Source organism: Etheostoma spectabile, chromosome 15 (assembly GCF_008692095.1).
Source record: "Etheostoma spectabile isolate EspeVRDwgs_2016 chromosome 15, UIUC_Espe_1.0, whole genome shotgun sequence".
In the NCBI taxonomy this organism is placed as follows: Eukaryota; Metazoa; Chordata; class Actinopteri; order Perciformes; family Percidae; genus Etheostoma; species Etheostoma spectabile.
In genome coordinates this window covers 1,951,113-1,967,316 of record NC_045747.1, presented here as the reverse complement: position 1 = coordinate 1,967,316, position 16,204 = coordinate 1,951,113, and the positions used below count along the sequence as shown (strand labels likewise).

The window sequence follows — 16,204 nt, the reverse complement described above, 5'->3', positions numbered from 1 at the left end:
GATTATTAGTTCTAGGGCTGTAACTAACAATTACTTTCATTAATCTTTTTAATTATTCTGTTGGTTATTTTCTCGATTAATTGATTCCTTTTTTGGCCTATAAAATCAGCGTTTTCCCCCAAAGCCCAACATGACGTCCTCAAATGTCTTGTTTTGTCCACAACTCAAAGATATTCAGTTTACAGTCACATAAGAGTCAAGAAGCTAGAAAATATTTACATTTAAGAAGCTGGAATCAGAGAAATTTGACTTTTTTTCATTAAATAAAACTCAAACCTAATTAATTGTTTATTAAAATAGTTGTTGATTATTTCACTAATTAACCTATAGATTCATCTTTGCAACTCTAATCATTTATGTTCAGAATTTTTGGAAATACTGTCAGTGTTTATGACACTCTAGCACTGCTAACGACCAACAGAACTCCCGTACACACTGCATTGGTACTATCCGAGGAACTACCACCCTGTGCATTACAACAGAAAAAAAACAACCTATATACGCCAATAACAACATCTTTACGCTCTATTGAAATGCAACATGGGATGAGAATCGGGTGACAGGAAGTTGGTTGCTGTTGCTTACAAAGATGAGAACCTAGATGTTGTAATGTTTTAATTCTTCTAGCTTCATACATCTATTCTTGTATCCTAGCCCTTCAGTGTTTTATTTGTGTTAAATTTAGATTGAGATAAAAGATGACATAATTGTGTCAGTGCTAATGTCTGCTGTACAAAACATTTCCCCACTCAAAGATATGGACGGTCTGTTCAGTGGGGCTGTGCTTACTGATTTTATGTCACAGTCGATGAATGTGATTTGTTGGATTGTCTGGTCTCAATTTAACTGATTTTGTGTAAAGCACTTTGAATTGCCCTGTTGCTGAAATGTGCTATACAAATAAAGCTGCCTTGCCTTGCCTTGCCTCACTCTTCTGTACAGTAAGACTCAGTTCAAGGCTGACGGCTGTTTATTGACACTTCATTGACCTTGATGGCTGAACCCATGTGCGCTATCAGTGATATAGATCAGCCAGGGCAGCATCCACCACAGGTGGACTCTGTAAAGCAATTGTCAAAAGTCTTCAAGTTCCAAAGTCCTGTGGGACCATGAAAAACATGGTGTTTTTCACAGTAGTGGACCACAGGCTTGTGTTCTTTGGCAACCTTTCGTCTCATAGCTGTCAAGACTTCAAAGTGAACAAGAGATCCTAAAGTGCTCATGTTATGCTTTTTGGCTTTCCCCTTTCCTTTATTGGGTTATATATCTTTTTTGTGCATGTAAGACCCAAAGTCCCCCCCCCCCCAAAAGGGAATTACCATCTCCATCAGAAAACACTGTTCACAAACTGCTCCAAACAGCTCTTTTGTAGTCCAGCCTTTACTGCATCGTGGATCACTTTGTAACACACATTATAATGCTCGCCTAGCTGCTAGCATAGATTCTATTATACTTTGAGCATATTGCAGAACCCTAACACCTACCACTTGCAGCATGACTTTGCCATCAAGGCAACATCTTTAACATAGCAAGAAACCATTTATTACATGATATAAGTGGTATTTAACATAGTTTACAACAGAGTTTTACAACAGGAGCACAGTGCACACTGATCCTTGTTACACTGCTTTTAGGGATGCTAATGTTTTTCTGACAAATAACCAACCATAGAAATAAAATGGAGCCATATGTCACTTGTCTCTCGGCCGGGCATACTCTGTGTGTAGGACGCCCAATTTAACCCGGCAGTCCTCATCGATAAATTGGCCTGTGTCACAGCGCGGGCCCTTGTGAGCGTCGTTCAGCAGTCAGTCGTGAGCATAGACCGTATAGAAAGAGGTCAGGGAGGGCCACGAAGTTAGCAGGAAAGAAAGAGCTTACAAGTTTGCACTAGCACGTTAACTAGCAGTTAAGAAACAGTTTGTATAGACTATTTTTTTTTTTTACCCTGCAACACGTTTTTACTTACTTATTAATATTGTAATAACTGTTTAAGTGACAGTATAAATCGATCAAAAATAGGGATGTTAAAAAAAAAAAATGGATTCCTATTCAAGCTCTACTGATTCAAAATCATTTCATAGAATGTTTGTTCCATTTTGTAATGGCGTGTATACTATCACATGGGAAAAGTAACTACATTTACTGTACATACTGTGAATCGTTTAAAAAAAATTGAGAATCGTTTTTGAATCAAATCGATTTTGAATCGAATCTTGAGCCTTAATATCGAATCGTGACATTTTCTGAATTGTGCACCTCATGTCAAAATTCTTATTTTCAGTTAATGGTTAAACGGTTGTTAACATCCGTAAGTGCCATCCATCCATCCATCAGGTTTCTCCGTGCTGTCGTGTTCTTTAAGTTCTTTTTAACCTTGCTGCTATTGGCAGATTACTACACACCTTTTCAAGGCCACCTGTTTGAAGGCCTTTTGCATCCAATACAATCTGTTCACCGGTTTATAACCACAACAGTAGCTTCTTTCTTTGTGTGCATGTGGCCAATTAGGGGTCAGATAAGTAGTTAGTCTTATCTGTAAGCAGTTAACAGCTTTCACACATCTACAGATCTAGAGTGGGGCAACCTTACCACCCTACGTTGAGTTGAGTTTTTTTTTGTCAAGGACACTTGGGAAAGCACTATAGATAATCTCCTGGTGCTGTAACTGTGTATTCTGTATTTTGAGGGTAGGCGAGGCCTGAGCCATTGAATAGAAATTAGATAATGTTGCAATTCTGATCTGCAGGTTTCACCACATCATTTGCATTCTGGATACTGAGTGGTACTGTCAATTTAAAGTAAAAAATACTTTGTTTCTAAAATTGTATTTCTTAGTATAAAACCATTTGTCATTGTAGAATTGTTAAGGTGTTGACTAGGCCTGCACGATTAATCGTTATAAAGTCGCATGAGTATGAGTCACCCTGTTCACAATTTATTTTTGAAATAACTTTGATTTAACTTTGATTAATATTTGTCCCCGAATCGTGCAGGCCTAGTGTTGGCATACACCTCACATGCTGTATTAAAGCATAACTCTCGCCAAATGCAACCTAGGTTCTTTTTGTGAATGTACCTGAGTCAAACTTTGGTTTAAAAGCATATTTAGGACAGAAGCGCCATTTTAAGATTTACCGTATTCTCGTTTTTCGGTCAAATGGCCTTTTGAGAGAGCTAGGGGCACTTTCATGCTACCCTCAAAATAGCTATTTTTAAAACATTAAGACATGTAAACTTTGCTTGATGAATCAACAGGGGCTCCACACATGAACTCCAGCATTGAGAACATTGTTTGTGTACACAGAGTTCCTGTGACCTACCTGTAACGGTTGAGAGTAAAGCTCCTAAAGCTTAGTTCCATATAAATGCACGGATAATTTGTTGTTTTATCGTTAGTGAAACACAATATTGACCTTGTAGTTGAAAACGGAGCCTCATATAAGAATGACATTTCTTCCTATGGTGTCTGTTCATTGGCATTTTTGGCGAGAGTTACGCTTTAGTCTACTTTCATGTTTTGTATCATTGAATGAATGTCAGAGCTGTCCCAAACATATTTAGATACTTTTTCAACATTGTGATTTCTTAATCAAATCTCGACTTGATGTAATGGCCGTTCTGTGTCTCCATCTCCTCAGAGATGCTGCAGTTTGTCAGCAACCAGGACTTCCCCGACCTGTTTGAAGATCAGATGACCACAGCAGGCTCTGTACAGAGCGGCAGCTCCAGCACCGCTCCCCGACCTGCCGTTCAAACCCCTCAAACTCCCACGACACCAGCCCCTGTGGTCTACCAGAGCCCCACCGTTATCCTCACCCCCTCCCAAACACTGTCTCCCCAGTCTCTGCCCCTCACCCCTCCCCTCACTCCTGCACAGACCCCCTCCCCCACTACGGTCTTGTCAGTACAGCAGCAGGTGACCCGCACCCCTCCGCTCCTCCAGCCCCGGCCTCAGGTGGTCCAGCCCATCCAGCCTCAGCCCCAACAGACAGCCCAGCCCACCATCCAGGTACCAGCTATCACCACTTTCACACTCCAATCCTCAGTTTGACATGGCCACGCAGAATCCAGTTTTTTTGCCGAATTTCTGCATTTTAAACTTAAAACAAAATAAAACTGGAAATGTGAACCCTTCTCTACCCCAAGCAGAAAAACACACCGTTAAATTCAGCACTTTTTCATTCTGGATCACTGTTGAAAACTGTAAAAAAAAAAAAAAATAATAATAATAATAATAACTGGGGGTCTGGTAATAACTCACTTTTTACTCATTATTTTTATACACTGTTATGTAGCGTGTTGAAAGCTATATGCAGGATTTTTACGCCTCTGTCAAATTTTGTCCCTCCTCTAGCTCTCAACAAAACTAGAGATGTTCTGATCTTTGGAAAAAGCCGCCGATACTGCCTAAAATCCTGGTATCGGTATCAGAAAGTACTGGGGTTTATGCACAATCCGATGCCATGTAATTTAGACCCGGAGAAAATCTACTTTAAAGTAGTTTGTCAATGTTCTTTTTCCGTTTGGACTCGCTGTCAAACTGGATAGTAAAAGAAAGTTCTGTGGCATTCAATGTTTGTTTTTTTTGTTCATGTTTCACAAAAGGTTTAACCTGAGCCAGGCTGTACAACAAATATAGAAATCATATCACATCCATACAGGAATAGTAGTATACAGCTGTTAAAATCATAACAAAACATACAACACACTGGTATCTGATCAGTACTCGGTATCGGCCGATACGCAAGTTCAGGTATCAGAATCGGTTTTGGGAAGAAAACAACGCTATTGGACCATTTCTAGACAAAACTCTGGCGGGTGTCTTCATGGAAAACACAAGCGTTGATTTCTGTCATTTGTAGCTGCAATTTTGGTATTACGCCGACGTGGCGGCGCTGCATCATAACCAGCACAGTGCACCGGGAAAGGTGCGGCTAAAACTAAAAGAGCCGTCTGTTTCTGGGTGGACCACAGCAGAGCGGGAGCACCTCCGTGTTTCCACTGGTAACGTCTTTGCCACGACACCCGAACCGAACATCAGAAAGCAGATGAGGTCATTAGTCCCCTTTTTACCTGCCGTTTGATTTGAATATGGTTTATAGCCTTCTGGCCTTTATGAACACGTTGCAAACAGCAGTCGGACTTGATGAACGCTGCTCTACGTGCCGCCCATGTGTTCCTGGAAGCATTCTTGTTCTGCAACTAGTTCACAGTGTGTGTCTGTTCACACCAGTGAAATGTAAGGATTTAAAGTAGTTTAAAAAAATATATTTTTTTTTTTTACACTTTTGTGAATAGAAAAACTCAAATAGACATATGTAGAACATATTATTTTGACCGCCACAAGTTCTGATAAAAAATATAGGAAGTAAAATAATCCAAAATTATTTATTAAAAAGAAGGGGAGGACTGTCTCATAAAAGGGATTACATTATTTTTTAGATTCATTTTTAAATGCTTAAAAAACAGGAGATCTACCTCTTGTGTAAATAATATTTTTGCCAGGAAATCTAATTTTTTTGCAAGATAGCTAGATCAGTATTTGTGGTCATATTAGTCAGTCTAAAAAAATAGCTTAACCAAGTAATATCATATACTTCAGTAAACTTTAGGAACAAATATTACTGGGACCACTACAGAAAATTACAGATGAACGTTTTAGGGATTTACATTATAGAAAATGACTATCTATGTAACAATTTGGCCACAATTTAGCACATTGACCAAACACGGTCCAGCCATATACTAGGTTTTCAACCTAGTCTTGTTTCCCTACAGCAGGAATTTTTCAGCCGGAATCCTGATATTTCATGGCTGTTCAAACAGGTGAATATTGTTTCTTTTGCACGTCACAATTTCTTAAAGAGGTTTCCTAAATAAACATAACACCCCACCAGTGTAATTTCTTTTTCAGCTTTACAGATATGGCGCTCGTAGTTCACAAGGAGGAGAACTGGGAGGGCAGGGAGAAACAGTGTAGATTATTGATTACTGATTATTAAAGACAGTTAAAAAGTAATGAGATTTTATCTAAATAATCTCCTAAAATACGTTGCATGTAAAAAGTGTTTGCAAGAGCCAGTTGAAGGTACGGTACACTTCATTAGGATGGTACCACCTGTGTCGTATTTTGAGCCACGAAAAACTCTGCATTCAAGGTTTTGCTGTTTAAGTTTTGGATCTCTGTGTGCGTCTGAAAGAGCTTTGTAAGTGCTGCAGTGATGGATGAGTGCTTTAGTTTTGTGTCAGGCTGTTTTCAAGGCTTCTGCTTCTCCTGCTGTGATTTCATTGTCCGTTGTGGAAACGGCGTGGATTCATTTTGTGTTATTGTACCATCCATAATAGAAAAAGCTTTTGCTGACAGGAGAAAAAAAATCAGAGTACTCACAGACAGAAAAATATAATATCCAGCTCAGCATCCCTACAAACAACAATGCACATCTCAGCAAACTATATTCAGCCTGGCGGACATATTTTATTGTCTTGAGGGAAATATACCTTTTTCCCAAGTACGGGTCTTTATGTTGCATCAAACTTTAATAGTCTAATAAATGCATGTTGAGATAAAACTGGGTTTTGTTTTACTTAAATGCAGATGCACGCCCAGGGGATCCCCATGCAGACCCAGAGCTTCCCGGTCCACACCCTGGTTCAGACCCACAGCCAGGCGGCCCTGCCCATCCAGACCCAGGCGGCCCAAACTGTGATGATTGCCTCCAACGGCGGACAGTCGCGTTTCATCCAGAGCCCTGTCATCTGCCACCAGAGCCATGCTCCTGGCTTCCAAGGTGGGTAAAGAGAGAAATCGGAGAGTGTTCTGTATATCAAAATGGTTTATACTAGGGTGAATACAGATTCAAGTTATCAAACACTACATTAAGTTGTCTTTTGCGTTACACGCTGCTGCAATACTATGGTTTTATTTAAGGATCTGCAGTGTAGTTTGAATTTGACAGACAAACCTTGCATCATCTTGTTTCCCAGTCCTCCAACCGCAGATGCAGAGCATTATGACATCACCACAGCTCCAACCAATGACCATACAGCACCAGCGTGTTCTGACCCCAACCTGTCAGACCATCCAAACTCTCTCAGCGCCCACCACAGTCCATACTATGCAACAACAGATGCAGCAAGTACCTGTGAGTAAACCTCACTGTTGTTAGCAGGGTTGGAAGAGGTTATCACTGTTTTTACTTTTAGAAAATGATTCAAAATGGTAGTAGCTGATATCGGGTAATAAAAGGTCAATAGTTCAACAGACCTTAAGCCCTAATTACTGGAAAAGGTCATACACAAATTCTTTTCTTTTACCATGTTGGGTGTAGATGCAAAGATGAGTTGAGGCCGGATCTAAGTATCAGTGTTTTGCAAACCAAACACCAAAGCCTCACATTAACCTCTTCTTTCCATCAGGTTCTGGTCCAACAGCCTCAGATTCTGAAGACCGATTCACTGGTTCTTACAACACTCAAACCAGACGGCACGCAAGTCCTGTCTACCATGCAGAGCCCCGCGGGGATCACCACCTTGACTACGCCCATCCAGAACACAGCTCTGCAAGTCCCGGTATACAGCTAGCATTAAATATTTTCTATTACTATTTGGTTGTTGGCAATGGTCACAAATTTGGCCCTGCGCTGAAAACTAATGTACTGCTACTGATTGGCTTCCCCAGACGCTGATGAGCAGCAACATCCTGACCACCGTCCCTGTTATGATGGGAGGAGGAGACAAGATGCCAATCAAGCAGCTACAGCCGGGCTCCTCTCACTGCTCAAACGGAGCCAGATCAAGCATGGAGCAAGGCCAGATGATGGGAGGAATGGTAGGCCCGGGGGGAGTGGTGAAGGAGGGTGAGAGGAGGACAACTCACAACATCATCGAGAAGAGGTATCGGTCCTCCATCAACGACAAGATCATAGAGCTCAGAGACCTCGTCATGGGCAATGACGCAAAGGTTAGTGAGTTTGAAACGGGGACAGTAAAGACCATTTGAATGGGATTTGTTTTGTGTTTAAATTAGAGCTTGTTAAAAAGTTGAATCCTCAGATGTCCCTTCTCATGTCCTTTTTCCCCCCAGATGCACAAGTCAGGAGTGCTGAGGAAGGCCATTGACTACATCAAGTACCTGCAACAGGTCAACCACAAACTACGGCAGGAAAACATGGCCCTCAAGATGGGCAACCAGAAGAACAGTAAGTGTTTTACTAAATGCATTACTGTATTAGTTATAAGCAGAACTTTCACTGAGTCTCTCTCTCTCTCTCTCTATCTCAGAGACAGCGATTCTGTCTGAAGACGTGGAGCTCAAAGAGGAAATAGTGATGATGTCACCTCCAGCCTCAGACTCTGGTTCTGGTTCCCCTCAGCAGTTCTCTCCTTACTGTGTGGACTCAGAGCCAGGCAGCCCCTTGATGGATCACGATCAGGTAACACGCCATACTTTTTAGAGTAATAGTTGTAGTTGATTCAATTGATAGTAGCCCTACTGCTCCTTACTCCTCATGCTTCATAGTAAAAACACTTTTACTACTACTGTCTCCTTATTTCCTGTTGGATACAAATGTATCAACAACGAAATGTAGAAGTCATTCTGATTTTATTTATTACCTCCGCCAAAGAGGTCATGTTTTTGGCTCAATTTGCTTGTCTGTCAGCAGGATTACAAAAAAACTACCTGCCCAGATTGTCATGAAATTTGGTGTTAGGTTGTAGCATGAGCCAAGGAAGAACCCATAACATTTTGGAGCGGATCCGAATCACGGCGCAGATACACACATGATTAATCTCTTTCATTGACATCGAGAGATAGGGCATCTGTGTGGCGTTCATGTGGTGTCTGGATAATTGAAAAAAAATGAGCTCCCAACTGGAGATAAAAAATCACACTGCGAAACAGTACATGCCTTGGCTGAGGTAGCCAAGGGATGTAGCTCTCTCTGTCTCTCAAATTTAAGATTCAAATTCAAGCAGACTCAATCATGATGTAAGTTTTATATTTGACAAGGATTGTGGATGAAGTATATTATTCATTATCATAAACATGTGCTCTTTCACTGTCTCGCAGATGAAGAGTGAGCCAGATTCTCCCTCCTCGGTTGGAGTGATGGATGGTTCTCGACTGCTGCTCTGTGTCCTGACCTTCTTCTGCCTGTCACTAAACCCTCTGCCATCGTTGTTGGGCTCTGAGGCCTCAGTGAGTCCCGGCCTCTCCGTGGACCACGGGTCAACTAGAACGCTCGTCTGGTTTCCAACACACACGCAGGACTTTGGTGAGCAGGGCTGACTCCTCTGTTTATCAGGGTTCACGACACAAGCTGAGATTGGCGCAGTAACGTATTTTAAAATCTGTAATGACCTTACCTTGCATGTTTTCTTCTCTTCTCACCCTCCAGCATCTTGGCTGCGGTGCCTGTTGCCGTGGGTGATGGTGTGGGTGCTGAGCGGTGTGGGAGCGGTGTGGGGCTGTGTCAGGGTGCTCTACTTGTGGGAGCCTGTCACACCCCTTCACTCGCCAAAATCAGTGTCGTTCTGGAGGCATCGCAAACAAGCCGACCTGCATCTCAAAAGGGTGAGTGCAGATTCCCTGGGATGGGATGGAAGTCTCAAACATGAAGAAAACAACAGAAATATAATTTCTATTATTTGTTATATAATCGTTGAAGTCATTTTTCATGCAAAAATGGCAGAAAATGCAGTTTTCAGTCTCTCAAATATGGAGATTTCCTGCTTCCTGTTTTATATCCTATTAAACTGAATATCTTTGGGACAAAAAATGACGTTGAAAGACATCACTTTGCGAAGGACATTTTTCAATATTTTCTGACATTTTATAGACCAAACAGCTAACTGATCCATCAAGGAAATTGGCAGATTAAATCCAGTCCAAATTTCTACATGTTTTCCATTGCGTAGTATTTATTCTGTGCTCAGGAAACTTCTAAAGAAAGAGTAAGTGTATCTTTTCCAAATATAGCAAAACAAATAAGCACATTACTCACATTTCAAGTGTCTCTTTTCTCTAATTTTGCACATGCCTAGTGCTCGCAGTTCACCCAGTTTACTTTGATTCTCACTGTTTTTGATGTCTCATTTTAGCCTGCCCGGGGTTATTTTTAGCGTTTGTTCAAATTGTGTTCAGAACTAATGACCTTCATTAGGTCTGAACATTAGAACCCCCCCCCCCATCCTTTCCTATCGGTCTTCTGAATACTGATTAGTTTGCTATTTCTCCTGTCTCCTCTCGCCTGCAGGGAGATTACACAGCAGCAAAGGCCAGTTTAGAAACCTGCCTGTCCGTCTTGACCAGAGCTCTTCCCTCAACCAGTCTGGAACTGGTCTGCTCTCTGTCTTGGAATCTGATTCGCTACGTCTTGCATCGTCCAACTCCTCTGGGTTGGCTGGTTCGTCAGGTTGGGGGAAAGCATGAGGGGGAGGAGGCTAGGACTAGTGCAAAGGACGCCGCGCTGGTTTACCACCAGCTGAGCCAGCTGCATCTCACAGGTGAGTGGGCTTATGCTTTACACAGGCAGGACAGGTGCACAAGGGTTAAATTATTGACTCTACAACCACCAAAATGAAAACAAATCAATATTGCACCATACTTTTACTTTGACATGCTTTGAAGATTTGTACACTGAATGAAAACTGTGATACAATTTCTCTCTGTGTCTGTAGAAAAGCTGCCTCAGCGCAGCAGCTTGTGGGCTTTGTCCGTGTCTCTGAGCGCTGTCAACCTCAGCGAGAGCGCCCGAAGCAAGATGGCCCCTGCCCAGCTCACCCAGATCTACGTCACCGCAGCAACAGCCCTGCGCATTCTGCTGGGCCACCACCTCTCCTGTCTGCCTGTAAGTCTCTTACATGGTCTTGTTTATCTCGATATTATTTTAATGATGTCTGATATACTTTGGATAAGTTTTCTTTCCGTCAGCGTCTTTTCTTCTATGTCTTATCTCCCAGGGTTATCTGTTGAGTTGTGCAGAGAGTGTGGCCAGCCAATCAGAGACCAAGCCGATCCCTGACTGCCTGCGCTGGCTCTTCACCCCATTGGGTAGACAGTTCTTCCTGAGTTGTGATTGGTCGTTGAAGTCAGAGAGCAGCGATGAGGTGTTCACTTCTCAGAGAGACCCAGGTATGACCTACATACCGGAGTTGGCCCATTCTCTATTACTCTTTCATGTCTTTGTCCTTTCTTTCTGTAATTGTTTTCTTTCTCATTTTAACTTTAGTGGTTCTGGGCATTTCAGATGCTTGAACAAACAAATTAACTTTTAAAGGTTTAATAGCTATTTACTGAACGTATGAATTGATTGTTTTGCGTCCGTATCTACAGTATGAATGCAGATATGGACTGTTTATTTGGTATTAAAGAAAAAATATGTCAATTAAAGATGCTGTGATTTAACTGTCCCTCTCTGTTCCCCCCAGCTGACCCCATTGCCCAGCTGCACCGCTGTTTCTGCAGGAAGCTTTTGGAGAGAGCCGTTCACACCCTCATCCAGCCGCAGAGCGACTCCGAAGCTGGCAAACGCAAGAACGACTCTGGGTAAGCCAAGGGTACCAGCAGTGTTTTTGACGGTTTGATGTGAATTAGTGATTTACCCTGGATCTGTTCTTTTACTCTGGTCTGTCTCTCTTTCAGGGAGTTTTCCAGTGCCCTGGAGTTCCTCCAGTTGTTGAACAGCTGTACAGAGGACTCTCCTTCCCCTCCTCCTGCATTCTCGACTCCTCCCAGTCACACCACCACCCCAGGTATGAATAACACGAGGAGAACAACCCTGCCCAATCACAGTAAAGCATGAATCACATTGGATGTTTTTTTTTTCTTCTCTATTTATGATTAACCAGATAGACATCAGAGTTATTACTGTCGACATGAATGGATTTTCTTTGCTCTATTTGCAGCACACTGAAAAGCAATCTTGTTTTTGGGATTAGCTATTTATTGGATTATCACAGATAACACTTGCAGTCATTGATTTGTGGTAGTAAATGGCTTGCAATGGAGATTAACACATTGACAAACTGTTCAGGCGATTTTAATTAACCACATCCTTAATCAATTCTTGTTGTCACACTGAGACATTCTGCCTTTAATATTATCCCACCCTTTTAATATCGCAGGGGAGACAGAGCGGAGACAAAAAGACGGGTGTCCTAACCATTACATCATCTATTATTTGACAAGGACTAGGTTTTCATGGCCACAAAAGAAGTCTGTTCAGGCTCTTCAGACTGGAGCTAGTTTGTCCCTCTTGTTTTTATTTCTACATTATTTCCCCTCTCCTATTCTTGCTAGTGGGAGACCCAGTGAGTCGTTGGTGGGCTTTGGTTCTGAAGGCTGCCGTGCATTGGCTGCAGGGCGACGATGTCGCAGTGAGGTCACTGTTGGCAGAGGCAGAGCGGATGCCAAGGGCTCTGCACACTCTTGAGTAAGCGAAGTACAACTTGTTTCAGTTGGTCTAAATATGACAAAACACAAACTCTCACACAATCCCGAAACTAGAATAAACGTGAAGGTGAAGCTTTCATTCTCCATTCAAGTTTAAATTGGTGAACATTACAGGCATCTTTCAAGCTGTAACAATCCCACAATTTTAAGATAACCTTGATTAAGAGACATGGAAGTCATAACCGGATCATCTTGTCTAACCCTTGTAGATTCCCAAACATCTAAGATTAAACTGTAGAACAATTCCACATTCACTCTCTGTTGCAGCCACCCTCTGCCCAAGGCTGTGCTGCATCTTTGCAAGGCTGTTCAGATGAGTCTTTCCCATCTGAAGGGAGAAGGGGCGGTAGCCTGCCTGTCCCACAGCGACAGAGCCAGCAGCTACCTGCGCTCCAGCAACTCGGTGCCCCTCGCCCAGACTGGGAACTGGCTCAACAAGGTAGTGTACAAATAATCACAAAGATTCACAAATTAATCTTAAAATCTTCTCTGGGTTTGTGATTAGAGCACTTGCTCTGTAATGTTGTCTGCATTATGCACATACATATTATGCAGACTGCAAAAACCTTTCTTCTGCTATCAGGACTCGCTAAAGTTGATACATTTATGTAATCATGCATACACGCTGCATGCTCAGTTGGGTTCAGGCTGCCGTGGAGCTGTGCGTGTGTGTGCGCAGTGTGGGTGGCAGGAGGTGGCTGTGGTGCATTGTAGTTGCATTGCATGATCCTGAAGCCGAGTGCAATGTGTCTGCAGCGCAGTACAGAGGCCTCCCCAATCTGCACGCACCCGCTACACACCCCACCGCTTCACATTAGACAGCACCGAATATCACGTTTAGGCTACACTATAGGCATGCATGTTGGACGATACGCGCTGGTTGTGACGGGGGCTGGTTGTTGTTGGTCGGTTGTGGTTGTAAATCCGTCTTTGAGTCACACTTTGGGTCATATTCATCCCTTAATAAAAAAATTTTTTTTTTCTTTTTCAAATAATGCATCTTATGTAGAGCTGCAAAGATGAATCGATTAGTTGTCAACTATGAAATGAATTGCCAACTAAACTGTTAACCACTTTGAGTCATTTTTTAATGAAAAAAAAGTCTATATTCTCTGATTCCAGCTTCTTAAATGTGAATTTGTTTTCTAGTTTCTTCACTCCTCTGTGACCATATGCTTTAACATCTAATATATTTGAGACAAAACAAGACATTTCAGGACGTCTTCTTGGGCTTTGGGAAACCCTGATTGGCACTTTTCACCCTATTCTGACATTTTATAGACCAAACAACTAATCGATTAATCAAGAAAATAATCAGCAGATTGATGGACATTAAAAAATAATTGTTAGTTGCAGCCCTAATTTTATGTTAAAATGCATTTTATGTTAAAATTTACCAAACAACACTTTGATCTTTTTGTCTTTTTTTTCTCTTCCCAGGGAGTGGAGCTCCTGATCTGTGACCTTCTGCTGACGTTGAGAACCAGTTTATGGCAGCGGGGAGGCAGCAGTAACGGAGAGCCCGGCCCGGCCCCTGGGTCCCAGTTGGCTGGTTTCCAGAGGGACCTCAGCGCACTCAGAAAGCTCACACAGTGCTACAGACAGGCACAGCACAAGGTACATCCGTGACCAGATCAAGTCAGATGTGTTCAGGAATTCAGAAATAAGGTTACAGTCAGGGGAGTTTAGAACTGTTTATACATTATATTTAACACATTGTTTATTAAACGGCCTTGTTGAAAACTAAATTACAAATCACAACATTCTGTTATTCCTGTATAACAGACCATTGTTAAGTATAAGTCAGCAGATCACCTAGGGAGAGAAAGGGAGGAGGAAACAGGGATTGCTAACAGCGCTAATGGGAACAGTACAAACAGAGCATTAGTTAGCTCCATGGTTAGCTTACTCATCGGGGTGACTTGGCTTCTGTCGGAGATCGGTGTTTTTCAGAGGTAAAGTTATCTATCCCTAGGACGCAGCTGTTATCAGTGGTTAAACTCTGTATAAACTCTGTAATAAGCGGAGTAGTCTTGCATTGCCAGACCTTCCTACACAACGTTGCGGAGGAGGGGTTGGCTAGACCACACAGCATTCCAGATTGGGAGAAAAACGTGGTTTATTGTCATTTCCTTAAACCAATCCCAATCGTCTTGGGCGCCGCTAATGGCCGGACAGAGCCGCGGTGCCGCTGCAAAATAGCCTCGGGAAGGATACGTTCAAAGTTTGTTTTAGTCGTCAACAGGAAACTCAGATTGGACAGATAGTCTAGCTAGCTGTCTGGATTTACCCTGCAGAGATCTGAGGACCAGGTAACCATAGTGCTCAGAAATCAACCGGAGTTTAAAATTACAACACAAAAAAAGAGGAAGGTAAAGGCCATCTGGCCGAAAAGATTGACATCTGGCCGAAATACCGTCGGCATTGGAGCATATAGACTGGATATAGACTATAAGCGGGATAATGTATAGCGAATTAGAACCACTTTGCGTTGGGGTCTTACATTACCCTACATGATCCCTTAAAGTGTAGGATGAGATGGAGAAACTACATTGAAGCCTACGTTTGGGACATTTTTAAGAGAAGCTTAGATGGAAAATCCTTTCCTGTAGCCGTAATGATAAACAAGAGCCAGGGAATTGTAAATAACTGCCAGGGATGTGTCATTCTGACCTCGACCATATTGTGTTTCCAGTGTATCTACTGGTTGATCTTGCCAAGATGCAAAGTCTTTGATTTATTTATTGCTCATGTAGCTCTTTAAATCCCAATATGAACAAATGCCCAGAACAAGATATAAGATTAGTTATTAAATTAGCTTTCATGTCGGTCTAGCTTTGAGCCAAAGAAAACAAATAATCTATTTATTATGATACAACATTAAAAAGCCGGTAACTCTGCAGATTTGAGAAGCTGTAACAAGCAATGTACTAAAATGAATAATACCCACAATATGTTGCAGGCACGTTATGTGAACAAAAACTCTGCGCTGCTCTGATAGTGAGCCCAGAAATCTGCTGACCCGCTGATCTTGTTTGTGATAATACTCTATTTACTGTATCAACCATGGAAATCAAGTTCTCTCCGACTCTAACCAGCTGCAGAAATCTCGACACGGTTTAATAAATCATCGAGCCTACTTGTTAGATTTTAATGGAGTAGTAATTACTGTAGCCAGAGGGTCTCTAACAACAACTGCTCTCACAGCGGTTGGTGATCATTTATGTTTAGACTTGCGCAAGACTCAAAGAACCACATCATTTTACGAGGGTTCTGTTGTGAGACCGCCAGCAAAGTCTTGGTTCCAGATGAACAAGATTGATGAAATGGAGTGGCCAGCCCAATCCCAAACATCAAAAATGCTGTTTCTGAGGCAAAACCCAGTACTGCAGAGGAATTGTGGGATGTAGTTCAGTTGTCCCGGGCTGGAATACCTGTTCACAGGTGCAGAAGTTGGTCGACTCCACGCAAAACACAGATGTGAAGCAGTCCTTAGAAATAATAGTTATGCAACTAAATTTTAGTGCAGTGATTCAAAGCAAAGCAAACCCTTGAGACGTTTTTTCCAGTTTATACAGTAATGAGTTTGAGTTTGTTAAGAAAAATGCAAATACCGCCATGTTTTTGAACTGCCTAATATTCTTTTTTTCTTCACTTTCTGCAAAGGTAGAACACAAACCTGATCAATTTTGGTCATGTTTTGATTTGAAATTGAATGTGCAGTGTTCCCAATGCATTGGTATTATG

General features: G+C 42.0%; 1 protein-coding gene across 4 annotated transcripts in view; it reads left to right on the top strand.

The window, feature by feature from the left end:
* The window catches only part of srebf2 (sterol regulatory element binding transcription factor 2), a 20,377-nt gene that overhangs the window by 2,926 nt on the left and 1,247 nt on the right, over positions 1 to 16,204 (top strand). For 2 of the 4 annotated variants that reach the window (XM_032536614.1, XM_032536613.1), the window contains exons 2-19: positions 3,642 to 4,012; positions 5,782 to 5,829; positions 6,599 to 6,791; positions 6,988 to 7,145; positions 7,420 to 7,572; positions 7,682 to 7,963; positions 8,087 to 8,201; positions 8,284 to 8,435; positions 9,074 to 9,278; positions 9,402 to 9,577; positions 10,260 to 10,509; positions 10,684 to 10,853; positions 10,966 to 11,137; positions 11,434 to 11,551; positions 11,648 to 11,757; positions 12,305 to 12,437; positions 12,725 to 12,896; positions 13,898 to 14,074. In XM_032536614.1, coding sequence (XP_032392505.1) covers positions 3,642 to 4,012; positions 5,782 to 5,829; positions 6,599 to 6,791; positions 6,988 to 7,145; positions 7,420 to 7,572; positions 7,682 to 7,963; positions 8,087 to 8,201; positions 8,284 to 8,435; positions 9,074 to 9,278; positions 9,402 to 9,577; positions 10,260 to 10,509; positions 10,684 to 10,853; positions 10,966 to 11,137; positions 11,434 to 11,551; positions 11,648 to 11,757; positions 12,305 to 12,437; positions 12,725 to 12,896; positions 13,898 to 14,074 — 3,155 coding nt within the window. The remainder of the gene's footprint in view (positions 1 to 3,641; positions 4,013 to 5,781; positions 5,830 to 6,598; positions 6,792 to 6,987; positions 7,146 to 7,419; positions 7,573 to 7,681; positions 7,964 to 8,086; positions 8,202 to 8,283; positions 8,436 to 9,073; positions 9,279 to 9,401; positions 9,578 to 10,259; positions 10,510 to 10,683; positions 10,854 to 10,965; positions 11,138 to 11,433; positions 11,552 to 11,647; positions 11,758 to 12,304; positions 12,438 to 12,724; positions 12,897 to 13,897; positions 14,075 to 16,204) is intronic. The other 2 variants (XM_032536615.1, XM_032536617.1) reach the window with 2 other exon arrangements.